General features: G+C 51.8%; 1 protein-coding gene across 2 annotated transcripts in view; it reads left to right on the forward strand.

The window, feature by feature from the left end:
* The first annotated feature begins 247 nt into the window (after window positions 1–247).
* The window catches only part of OSBPL2 (oxysterol binding protein like 2), a 43,189-nt gene continuing 30,471 nt past the window's right edge, over window positions 248–12,965 (forward strand). The window contains exons 1-3 of one of the 2 annotated variants that reach the window (XM_017881182.1): window positions 248–411; window positions 3,811–3,955; window positions 7,800–7,875. In XM_017881182.1, the coding sequence (XP_017736671.1) occupies window positions 375–411; window positions 3,811–3,955; window positions 7,800–7,875 (258 nt within the window). In that variant the 5' untranslated portion in view covers window positions 248–374. The remainder of the gene's footprint in view (window positions 412–3,810; window positions 3,956–7,799; window positions 7,876–12,965) is intronic. The other variant, XM_017881183.1, reaches the window with a different exon arrangement.

Genomic DNA, 12,965 nt, shown 5'->3' on the forward strand with positions numbered 1-12,965 from the left:
TGCTTTTAGAAACAACTCTTCTTATAGGGGTGACTTACTGGTCTTTTATTCATTGATTGATCTTATGTTATAAATGCTTCCTTTCATTTACTTTTTGAAATCATGTTTGTGATGTGATAATTTATTTTACTAATTTGCTTGCATGTAATTTAGATTGAGTTTAGGATGGTGAATGGGTATTTTAAAAATGTTTTTAAACCACGAAACTTCTGGAAGCTAAGTATGCCCAAATTTTATTGCCTTTAGATCTTCAGTGTCTGTTGGATTTTTCCAAGAGAAAGTTCGTGGAATTCCTTACACTGTAGATGTGGATCAGATACGATGATTCAGTAGAAGAGCACATGTCAGGGGCAGTGGAGGCTGGCTGCTGAAGGATGAACGGAGAGGAAGAATTCTTTGATGCCGTCTCAGGTGAGTTGAAAGAGAACCAACTAGGGACGTACTGGAAGGGTGAGCGTCCCTGGATTCAGATGTTGGGCCTGGCGTTTGGGGTGTAAAGATGCTCAGTAAAGCAGTGCGTGGAGCATTCAGGATCCCAAACGCGGACTCTTCAACAAAATCTAACGTCCATCCCAGAGGTGGACAAAGCCTTGCCTTCGGCTGACATGGTTTAAGTCTTCCCAAGAGTGTCCTGGGGTGCAGATCGTTTCAGTGGTTTCCTGAGATGGCCGTCTTTACCCTTATTCCTGCATCACGATGAGAACATTCTGGACATACCGGCCCTGTCTTGCCTGGCACTGCTTGACGCTCCCGTCAGACAGCAAACCCCTGGCTCCCTGGCCACACTGACAGCCGCAGAGCGTAGTTATTGTTCTCTTTAGCACGATGGTTTAAAGTGGCGGCCTGCAGCCTGTGGTCTGAATGAAATCCTGTGGCTTGATTGAAAAGAATGTGTTTTGGCGTCCAGTCACTCTCATGGGCATGTGACGGGCCGGCTAGAGGGAAGGGCGGGCAGGGCTGGCAGCTTGGCCTCCCAGAGCCGCCCCTTCTCCTGGCACAGGGAAGAGCCTGAAATCCTTTGAGCTCGTGTCTGTCAGGTTCTCACGTTCATTCTCCACTCTTCTGTGCCTCAGAGTCGGCATCTGGAATTCCGCTTGTTTTTTTCTGGAAAGGACCCTTGCTGGTGGGCAGGTGCATCAGGAGATTCTCTTGGATGTTCCCTTGTCCTTAGGTGTCAGGGTCAGAAAGGAGCGGCTTTGGAAATGCGGCCCCAGGCCGGGAATTAGCGACCATCTTTAGAAGCACTTCTGGAGTTCCTGCCACGCAAGGATCTGTCAGGGTCTCTGTGGCCACGCCCCAAGGACACGTCGATGGCTCCGTTGGTACCTCCAGTCGGTGGCCCTGCTGGAGTGGGTGTGTCAGGAGGGTCTCTGTGGCCATGCCCCGAGGACACGTTGATGGCTCTGGTGGCACCTCCGGTCTGGGGCCCTGCTGGAGCGGGCTGAGTGTTCCGAGGCTGTGCTGCTCCCATACCTGCGCTGGCAGCCCAAGATGGTTGACTTACTCTTATCCAAAACCCCAGGAGAAGGGGATGCTGCACTCCTTACCAGCTTCAGAGTCTCAATTTCTAAGTCATTTTCCATGATTTCATAGCCGGATTATCTGCAGCGTGTTTTCCTCAGAGGCACTCTCAGAGGAGGGCCTGTGGAGCTTGCACCTCATCCGTGGTCGTTCTGTGTTCTCTGCTGAACCCCACACAGTGGAGGGGTTGTCAGGCACTCACATCCTCAGGTTGCCGTTGAGTGGGACGCCACGTCTGTCACTGAGAGCGCAGCTTTGAGGTCCCTCCTCTCCTGGGAGTCTCATAGGATGTCCTTTTTGTCTGGGGTCTTGGTGTGACTGATACTTTCCCAAACACCTCTGGAATGTTTTTTTTTTGAGCCAGAGTCTCGCTCTGTCGCCCAGGCTGGAGTACAGTGGCATGATCTCAGCTCACTGCAACCTCCTCCTCACGAGTTCAAGCAGTTCTCCTGCCTCAGCCTCCGGAGTAGCTGGGACTACAGGCGCCCGCCACCTCACCCGGCTAGTTTTTTTTTGTACTTTTTTAGTAGAGAAGGGGTTTCACCATGTTAGCCGGGATGGTCTCGATCTCCTGACCTCGTGATCCGCCCGTCTCGGCCTCCCAAAGTGCTGGGGTTACAGGTTTGAGCCACCGCGCCCGGCCCATCTCTTAATGCGATGAAATACCTGTGTTAGAGGCAGACTCTTGACTCCTTCACCGCCTATAATATCCATCTGAGTTTGTAACTCTGATTTCAGAAGCATGTAAACTAAGCAGTTGTTAAATGAGTGGTCGCATTAGGCATTTAATTTGTCTTAAGAATCAGTGCCGTTCAAAGGAAAGGTTTGCAGGACATGAACAGTGTGTGTGGGATTAAGGGCTGTGAACGCAGAGGGGCTAAAAAAAGCGGGGCTTCCGAGGGAGCCGAGGATAGGAGATCTCAGCTTCCTCCTTGGCTCGTCTGTATTTTCTGTTTTTCTACAATAAATGCATGCGGTGTCTTAGAATGTTATTAGGCCATCCGTGTAGTGTTGGCTGAGTCAGAGGCTGCAGTGGCTGCCAGGGATGTGCTGCTTTATTCTTCTGGACAGGGGCAGGTCCCGCCCCCCGGAATTCCCTTAAGTAGAGAATGTTTTCAAGATAACTTCAGAGTGAGGAGTTAGAGATGTTGCTTTTGGGACAGAGCGCAAAACATGAGAGGTGGCAGGCTATTTCAGAAACCGTGGGCCATTTCAGGATTCCTTTTTAACCCATTCTCTCAAAATCACGATGTCATCCACCCCAGCACTGCCTTTATGGATGAACTCTGCCGCGTGGAGGGATAGGACGCAGCAGCTTTGCTTTGTTCTCGTGGAGCCTGTAGCAGGCTTGTCTGCATGTGGGGTCCGACCGCAGTTGTCTGCCTGACCCTCCTGGGCCTGTGCCCCTTACGTGGAGCCCTCACCCCCTGGAAGCATTGGGTGGTCGCCGGCTCCTGCAGGCCCAGAGTCCCCACGGAATTGACTCATCGTGGGGCCCCAGCCCCCACTCCACTCGGCTCTGGTGCAGAACTTGGCCCTTCCAGTGACTCAGACTGACAGGAGTTGAAGGGAGACGTATGTTCCTGTTCCCTAGTCGCCCATTCTGTCCTGGGGAAGGACCCACCCCGCCAGGGCAGCGGCCGGCCATTCTTCTCCGGGACTTTTGCTCCAGGAGCGCGTGCATGGCTGGATCTCACTCAGATTCTAAAGAGCTCCTTCTCCAGAGTCCCCTTTCATCCAGAGTCTACTCCGAGTCCAGCCACATGTGTGGCGCCTCCATGACTGTTCCCTAGCTGGGTACAGATTAGTGGTGCCTTTGCATGCCGTGATGGTCTCCCTTGAAACATTGTCAGCAGGCGTGTTTCAGACCAAGGTGCAGAGCTTGGTCACAAGCCCTGAGCCACAACGGGCACGTTGCAGCCTTGGGGAGGGTTTGAATCCGATAGAAGTGGCCCACCCAGAGCATGCAAGTCACAGATAAAAATGATGAAGGGTTCCTGTGGGAGATGAAACTCGTGGCCTGGAACTGGACTTCAAGTCATAAGTGTGGGAGGAGCCTGGGCGCTGGAGCTCGCTGGGAGTGGCCTTTAGGAGGGAAGCTCCCTGGTGTGCTCCTGCTCTCTCTGCACCCTGTCTACTTCTGGGGAACCAGAGTTAATTCTTCCAAATGTGTCCATTCAGACAACTTAGAGTTTTAGTCGTCTGCTTGAATAGTCAGAATTCTTGGAGGTAGGCTTTTAAAAAATCTTCCAGGTCCAGCGAAAATTACCATTTTCTTGTCTCGCACAGGCTTTGATTCTGATAACTCTTCTGGGGAATTTTCAGAGGCACATCAGAAAGTCACGGGAATGATTGACTTGGACACCAGCAAAAATAATCGGATTGGGAAAGTTGGGGAGAGGCCCTCTCAAGAGAATGGAATTCAGAAACACAGGTATGTTCTCTCACATCCGTTGTTTCTAAAATGCGTCTGTAATCACCCCAAAAATACTCTTCAGGGTACCCTCAGCCCTCACGAGCATTGAGCTGGAGCAGCACCCCCACGGCTGCCTGGCCTTCCTGTCCGGACAGCCTTCTGTGTCCGGCCCGCAAGGGTTCTGAGAGACTCCATGCCTCTCGGCTCCTGGAATCAGCAGATGGCAATTTTATGGGCAGGGCCTTTCCCCATCTAAGAAGTGCCACAAACAGTGCATGGCGTTTCGATCATCAGACCCCTTGCTGATTTCCCACAGACCCTCCTGCTCTTCCATGGGCAGCCACGCTCATCCTCTGTCTCATCGGAGTTCTATTGTGGTGTGTTCAGCTCTCACCCCTACAGGACGAGAAGGGTTTCATTTGCTTGATGTAGCAAGACCCCATTCCCTTTCCTCCTCCACCACGTTCGTTTTCATGTAGGTAGAGTCCGATGACAGTGGTCATCATGAGAAGTCTTCAGTCCTTGGCTGGGCGCGGTGGCTCATGCCTGTAATCCCAGCACTTTGGGAGGCTGAGACAGGTGGATCACTTGAGCCCAGGAGTTGACCAGCCTGGGCAACATGGCAAGACCCCACCACTACAAAAAAATTAAAATAATTAGCTGGGCATGGTGGTGCACGCCTGTGGTCCCAGCTACTTGGGAGGCTGAGTCAGGAGGATCCCCTGAGCCCAGGAGTTTGAGGCTATGGTGAGCTGTGATGGCGCCACTGCACTCTAGTGTGGGCAACAGAGCAAGACCCTGTCTCAAAAAAAAAAAAAAAAAAAAAAAACAGGAAGAAGTCTTCAGTCTTTGTTGATAGAAGCACGAGCCAGGCGCGGTGGCTCATGCCTGTAATCCCAGCCCTTTGGGAGGCTGAGGCGGCCGGATCATGAGGTCAGGAGATCGAGACCATCCTGGCTAACATGGAGAAACCCTGTCTCTGCTAAAATACAAAAAATTAGCCGGGCGTAGTTGTGCACATCTGTAGTCCTGGCTACTCGGGAGGCTGAGGCAGGGGAATCACTTGAACCCGGGAGGCGGAGGTTGCAGTGAGCTGAGATCACGCCACTGCACTCCAGCCTGGGTGACAGAGCGAGACTCCATCTCAAAAAAAAAAAAACAAAAACAAAAAAAAAGCACGAAGGCAGGACAAGTGTCAGGTGGGGCAGGCAGTGGCCCTGGAGCTGGTGGCATTGCGTTGCGGGCTCCAGCCACAGCTGCTGATGTGTGTGTCAGCTCCAGGGAGCTGTTCCAGTCTGGCCTCAGGCTCTCCTTCGAGCTACAGGCCCACACCCCTGCTTGGTGGGTCCACTCGGGCGCCCACGTGTGCATCTCACCTGTTGTTTGTTCGTTCTCTCACCCCACAGATGTGGGAGCCCCCACCCCTGCTCCTTCTGCGTCCCTGTTTTCTAGCCCTGACTCTGTGGCCATTTTCAATGCTGTTGGGTCCTTCAGTTCTTCTGTCTCCTCTGCCACATGCCTGTCTACCCAGCCACCCATTTCCAGAGTGACCTCTGCATCCCTGCCTTTTATTCCAGCTGTTGTGCAGAGGCATTTGTGTATATATGTATTTATTGTTTTTGAGATGGAGTCTCACTCTGTCACCCAGGCTGGAGCAGCTCCAGTGGTGCGACCTCGGCTCACTACAACCTCTGCCTCCCAGATTCAGGTGATTCTCTTGCCTCAGCCTCTTGGGTTGCTGGGATTACAGGCATACGCCACCATGCCTGGCTAATTTTTGTATTTTTAGTAGAGACAGCGTTTTGCCATGTTGGCCAGGCTGGTCTCGAGCTCCTCCAGTGATCCACCTGCCTTGGCCTCCCAAAGTGTTGTGATTACAGGTGGGAGCCACCATGCCCAGCCCAGAGGCATTTTTCAAAAGACAGATCTGAACCCCCCACTCCATCACCCTCTGCCTAAAACTCAGGCAGGATGGCCACATGGCCGGCCTCACACTCCTGGTCCTACAGAGCTGTGTGTGAATGGTGCCCTGTTCTACTGGAAGAAATGACCCAGCTTGGACAGTGCACCATGTGGTCACTCACCTCTTAGGATGAAGGCCAGTACCCTCACCTGGGCCCTCGGGCCCAGGCCTGAGCCCTGTTGCCTCCCGCCCAAGCTGCAGGGGCCTCTTTCAGGTCCTCTGGTGCATCAACTCCCTCTGCTCCCTCGGCCTGGGGCCTCTCTTCTCCTCCTTCATGGCTGTAGTTCCTATGCATCCCATCTCCATGCAGTTCCTATGCATCCCATCTCCATGCAGTTCCTATGCATCCCATCTCCATGTAGTTCCTATGCATCCCATCTCCATGCAGGGTTATATCCTTGGGGGATGTGACCTGACCCTCTGCAGAGCCACATTCCCCTCCTGGTGGCAACCCCGAATCACAGAGTATTCCCTGAATGAGTGCACGGATGACGGCAGAGCAGAGCTGGGTGCTGGCTTCCGGCAGCCCGGGCCTGGCACTCAGCAGATGTTCATTTTATTTTCCACCCCGCCTCACAGCTGCTGTGTCCTCTCCCTCCTGCCCCGATACCAGTAGTGTGCCCTGACCCAGCTGCCCTGATGTGGCATTCCCAGGGCATAGCTCAGGAGCAGAGCAGGCAAGAGCATGTGCTTTCATCACTCCAGAGGTCAGAGTGTCGGTGTCAAGGTTCTGCTGGGAGGCCGGGCGCGGTGGCTCAAGCCTGTGATCCCAGCACTTTGGGAGGCCGAGACGGGCGGATCACGAGGTCAGGAGTTCGAGACCATCCTGGCTAACACGGTGAAACCCCGTCTCTACTAAAAAATACAAAAGCTAGCCGGGTGAGGTGGCTGGTGCCTGTAGTCCCAGCTACTCAGGAGGCTGAGGCAGGAGAATGGCGTAAACCCGGGAGGCGGAGCTTGCAGTGAGCTGAGATCCGGCCACTGCACTCCAGCCTGGGCGACAGAGCGAGACTCCGTCTCAAAAAAAAAAAAAAAAAAAGGTTCTGCTGGGTGCGAGGCAAAACACCCCTCAAAGCAGCTTCCATGAAATGGGAGTTCAGCAGGAGAGCCCTGGGGTGTCTCTGGAGGGCTGTGAGCAGCAGGGAACCCTGGGCCCCCACTCTGCAGCACCTTCTTTGCACCTCGCTCTGTGGTGTCCTGTGTGGGTTTGGCATGCCTCTCCCCAAATCGAAGTTTCTGTCTCCATTCAGGCACTCCCCTCCTAGATGGAGACAGTGTCTCATTCCAGCTCCACATTCCTGGCGGGGAGTCCAGGGCCCCGGGTCAGTGGTCCCCAGGTCGATCAGCGGTGAGCAGTGGTGGGGGTGAGGGTCTCCTGGTGCAAGCGTGATGGCGTGGGCTCCCCCTTGCAGCCGACTGGAAGATTACCTAGAAAGAAATGCTCCTCAGGAAGGCAAACACGTATCTAAAGGGCTGAAAAGCTTTTAGTTCGGGTCACTCTTGGTGCCCTCGTGGCCTGACCTCTGCCTGTGGTCTGGCTGCTGCCCCAAGGACCCACCAGGAGCCCCCAGAAGGCTGTGAACTGTGCAGGCAGAGGGACTCCGTGCTGCTGCCCTGTCCCCCAGCTCTGGGAGGAAACAACAGCACGGCCACTGTGGGGCCAAGACTGCAGAGCTGGCCGTCTTTGTTGTCATGACCATTCCTGGGAGGCCCTGGGAACATGGGTGTGGAAGGCTTCTCGCAGCAGCTGTGTCCATGTGTCCCTAGGCATGCCAGAATGCAGAAATGCCAATGTTTAAGTGTCAGAATTAACGAGAAATGGTCATTGAGTGCAGCCACCTTGAGTGGTCGGAGTCCTGTGTTGAATTCACCCACACGCACCCCTTTCGTGCCCCGCAGGACGTCACTGCCGGCTCCCATGTTCAGCAGAAGCGACTTCAGCGTGTGGACCATTCTAAAGAAGTGTGTCGGCCTGGTGAGTCCGGGGGCCCATGCTCACGCGTGGGGCTGCACCACTGACTCCTGGGAAGGTATTGCAGTGCTAGTGATTTAAGAAAATGCGCTCTTGCCGGGGACATGCCTGTAATCCCAGCACTTTGGGAAGCTGAGGTGGGCAGATCACCTGAGGTCGGGAGTTTAAGACTGGCCTGGCCAACGTGGAGAAACCCCGTCTCTACCAAAAATACAAAATTAGCCGGGCATGGTGGCGCATGCTTGTAATCCCATTTACTCGGGGGGCTGAGGCAGGAGAATTGCTTGAACCTGAGAGGCGGAGGTTACAGTGAGCCGAGATTGCGCCATTGTACTCCAGGCTGGGTGACAAGAGTGAGATTCCGTCTCAAAAAAAAAAAGAAAGAAAGAAAAAATGCACTCTCATGTTTATAAACAGCGTGAGATTAAGACAGTAAAACAAACAAAGAACAAGCATGTCAGGGGAAGAGGTGTTCTGTAGGTGAAACGGGACATAAGAACCATCCTGCAGGTACCCGTCCAGCCCTGTGTCCTGCGTGAGGTGGGTGGGGCTTCCGAGGCACCCTCCCCGGCCACATGCTGAGCTGCAGGAGGGGCGTCAGCCTTCGTCAGGGGCTCAGGGTTTGGGACAGAAAAACTAGCTGGGTAATGAGGGCCCAGAAGTTACAGACTTTCCCTTTCATGATCTTTCCTGACTGTGAGAACAAGCTGTGCCTCACAGGGGCGGGGAGTGTCCTGTGCCTTCTGTACCATACTGGTTCCTGGGCCAGCGCTCAATGACTGAAAACTCAAATGGCCTGGGGACACACGACGTCACTGTTGCTCAGACCATGTCTTCTAGTGCCGGTGATTTTTTGCCCTTATGTTTTAGTTTTTTTTTTCCAGAGGGAACTTCATTTTTTCTCAACTTTTTATTTTGAAATAATTTTAGACTTATGGAAAATCACAAAATAGCACAGAGCATTCCTGTAAACCCACCACCCAGCTCCCCTGATGCTGGCATCTCTCGGAGTAACCATAGGTCAGTGACCGAAGCAAGAAATGCATCTTAGGCCGGGCGCGGTGGCTCAAGCCTGTAATCCCAGCACTTTGGGAGGCCGAGACGGGCGGATCACGAGGTCAGGAGATCGAGACCATCCTGGCTGACACGGTGAAACCCCGTCTCTACTAAAAAAAAAATACAAAAAACTAGCCGGGCGAGGTGGCGGGCGCCTGTAGTCCCAGCTGCTCCGGAGGCTGAGGCAGGAGAATGGCGTGAACCGGTGAGGCGGAGCTTGCAGTGAGCTGAGATCCGGCCACTGCACTCCAGCCTGGGCGGCAGAGCGAGACTCCGTCTCAAAAAAAAAGAAAAGACATGCATCTTAGCTCCACATGTCACTTGTGTTTCCTCAGTGTCCCCGATGTCCTTTCCTGTCCCAGGACCCTCATGGCATTTGGGCTCCTCCACTTGGTGACAGCTGCTCTGGTCTGTTACTTAGTGGACTTTTCCTTAATTTGAGTTTGTCTGATGTTTTGTTCTTAGAATGAGGTTCTGTGTTTTGGGCACACACAGAAGTGAGGTACCCTTGCCAAGGCCTGGTCTGAGGGGCTCTGTGATATCCACATGTCTTGTTAGGGGGACTGTTAACCTGATCACTTGGTTAACCTGATCAAGTGTCTCCACTGCAGAGTTGCTGCGTTTCTTGTTGTAATCAATGTTTTGGGGGAGACACTTGGATTCCGCTTGCTAATTGTAGCATCCATTGGTGGGTTTTATTGAAATCATTCTAATGGGGATTTTCTATTCTCGTTCTGTCTTCTACCTTTATTCATTGGAATTGTTCTGTAAAGGAGAGCTGTCCCTTCTCCCCTAATTATATATTTATTCAGTTATTTATTTGTATTAGTATGGACTCATGAGCATGTATTTTCTGTGCGTTGAATTCCAGTATAGTCCTTATTTACGTAATTGCTCAAATTGTTCTACCTTTGGCATTGAGAGTTCTTCCAGGTTGGTTTTCCCCCTTCTGCTGAACCCCCGTCCTTTTCTGAACACTTATTTCAGGCACTAAAGGATACTCTAGTTCAGCTTATATTTTCCCTGCCTTAACCCTGGAATCAACCACTTCCCCAGGGAGCGCATTCACTGGGTAATGGTGTTTAGAAACCACGACCCGGTGCTGGGTGAGCTCATTGCTGCTGAGGTATCACTGCCTGCAGGCCCTCTCAGCAGATGGCGCTGGAAAATACGAGTGTGCTAATGCTCATACATACACATCTGTAGTTCTGTATATATCTATATGTTTCTTTTAAAATAAACCATTTGAGATTTTTTTTCTCTTTCAGCAGTGTTTTTGGTACATTTTTGACTATGTGGCTAATTCAGGTCTTGACAAAAATATCTGTCTTGGTATAGATGATGAAAGTCTTTTTGTGAAACTGACAAACCACCTAATTTTGACTCTTTTAAATTCTAAGACAGGCTGGGTGTGGTAGTAGCTCATGCCTGTAATCCCAGTGCTTTGGAAAGCTGAGGGAAGAGAATCGCTTGAGGCCAGGAGTTTGAGACCAGAGCCTGGGCAACACAGTGAGACCCCATCTCTACAAAAAAATTTTTTAAATTAGCCAGGTGTGTTGGCACATGTCTGTAGTCCCAGTTACTCGGGAGGCTGAGACAGGAGGATGGCTTGAGTCTGGGAGTTTGAGGCTGCAGTGAACCGTGATTTCACCACTGTACTCCAGCCTACATGACAGAGGGAAACCTTATCTCTTAAAAAAAAAATAAAGATTCTAGGACCAAAAGCATCTTTTCAACAACATGAAATGATGTAAATTGCATTCCCTAGGTGAGGGTTGTGGAGGGATTGAGGTGAAAGTTGCATGTGAGCATGTAGGACTGGCAGGCGTAGTGGAAAGGTGCTGGGAGGGGCCTTGCGGGGCGGCTCCACCCCTCACACTTCACTTCGAAACACTCCGCTCTGGAGGTTTTGGTGGCACTCCTCTCTTTTTCCTACTTCTCAGCTTGTATTGAAAAACACAAGCACACTTGGCAACATGGACAGTCCCAACACAGACAGAGGTGGACAGACAGTGGCGAGCCCACGTCCCCATAGCTGGATCCACAGTGATTGGCTGTGGCTCTTTCTGGATCCGCAGTGATTGGCTGTGGCTCGTTCTGGATCCACAGTTATTGGCTGTGGCTCATGCTGTTTGGTCCACACCCGTCCCTGCTTCTTTCCTCCCTCATATTTTGAAGCAAATTCCAGACATCTTTTTGTTTGTAAATATTTCTTACATATATTTAAAGGATAAGGATTCTTTTTAATGTGACTCTGATATTATTATACTTTAGAAAATAACTTTAGAAAGTTTTTTAGCCGGGCGCGGTGGCTCAAGCCTGTAATCCCAGCACTTTGGGAGGCTGAGACGGGTGGATCACGAGGTCAGGAGATCGAGACCATCCTGGCTAACACGGTGAAACCCCGTCTCTACTAAAATACAAAAAAAAACTAGCCGGGCGAGGTGGCGGGAGCCTGTAGTCCCAGCTACTCGGGAGGCTGAGGCAGGAGAATGGCGTAAACCCGGGAGGCGGAGTTTGCAGTGAGCTGAGATCTGGCCACTGCACTCCAGCCTGGGTGACAGAGCGAGACTCCGTCTCAAAAAAAAAAAAAAAAAAAAAAAAAAGTTTTTTAATCTCATCAGAGACTCGCTCTGTGTTCAGACGTCCAGCGGCCTCACGCGTTGCTGTCTGGTGTCTGCAGTCCTGTGTGGACCTTGTTTGTGTCCCTCTGTCAGGAAGCCGTTTTTTTTGCTCTTTCTCTGAATTTAAAAGCTGTGGGCAGGTCAGGCGTGCGGCGGCGCATGCCTATAATCCCTGTCAGAGGCTGAGGCAAGAGGATCGCTCCAGGCCAGGGGTTCAGAACCAGCCCGGGCAACAAAGTGAGATCCCATCTCTACAAAAAATAATTAGCCGGGCGTGGTGGTGCATGCCCAGGCTCCCAGCTACTCGGGTGGCTGATACAGGAGGATCGCTTGAGCCTGAGAGGTTGAGGCTGCAGTGACCAGTGATCACATTGCTGCGCCCCAGCCTGGGTGACAGAGCGAGACCCTGCCTCTAACAAACAAAGCAAGCTGTGGGCACTCAGAGCCTGGGTCCATTAACTCAGGAGGAGATGCTAGTTGGAGCTGTGCCAACATGATCACCCTTTATTGATTACCAGGGATATTTCTGTGGTGAGAGGTTCCCCTTCCTTTGCTGTAAATGCAGTTTAGGAAAGTCAGGACCAGTGAGCGATTCTTCCTCTTTATTGAAGTTTTCACCTAATGTGTTCTTTCACTGGCATCATCCAGTGTGACTCATGTAACCAGCTAGTTTGTCTTTTGTTTACCTCCTAGCATTTAACTTATTGATGTCTTCCAGTCCACACATTGTTCCATCTTTGGTCAGTGAGAGTCTATTCAAGGTGGCCTGGAATCCTTTACAAAAGGAGCTTCAGACCTCTCCTGTGCATTTACCATCTGGGGTGTGGAATCAGCTACTTGTCCAGGGAGAGAAGGAGAATTCAGGACCACAGCCAGGCTCTGAGGAGGCCACTGGGGTGGTCTTATTTCGAGGGCTGTTCCTACAGCTAGGAACTGTGTTTTTGTTTGTTTCGGTGATGCTTCCAATGTGGGCCAGCAGGCTCCACCTACCCTCTGCGGCCTCGTGTCTGCATCTCTTTTCTCCCTCACTGACAGTCCCGGTTTTCGGCAGCCCTGGCGAGGATAGATTTAGACCGGCACATAGTTGTGACTCACTCACTTTGCCCCACATACCTGCGGGACCAGCTCTGCTGCTGACAGTGTCTTTGCTGAGATAGCTCATGTCTGTGGCTCCTGCAGTTGCCAGTTGTCTTTGTCCTCAGGGCATATCTCAAATGCCTGCTTTTTTTTTTTTTTTTTTTTTTTTTGAGAAGGAGTCTTGCTCTGTCGCCCAGGCTGGAGTGCAGTGGTGCGATCTCAGCTCACTGCAACCTCTGCCTCCTGGGTTCAAGCGATTCTCCTGTCTCAGCCTCCCGAGTAGCTGGGACTACAGGTGCCCACCACCACGCCCGGCTAATTATTATTATTATTTTT

This window comes from Rhinopithecus bieti, unplaced genomic scaffold (genome assembly GCF_001698545.2).
Source record: "Rhinopithecus bieti isolate Rb0 unplaced genomic scaffold, ASM169854v2 scaffold_12573, whole genome shotgun sequence".
Classification (NCBI taxonomy): Eukaryota; Metazoa; Chordata; class Mammalia; order Primates; family Cercopithecidae; genus Rhinopithecus; species Rhinopithecus bieti.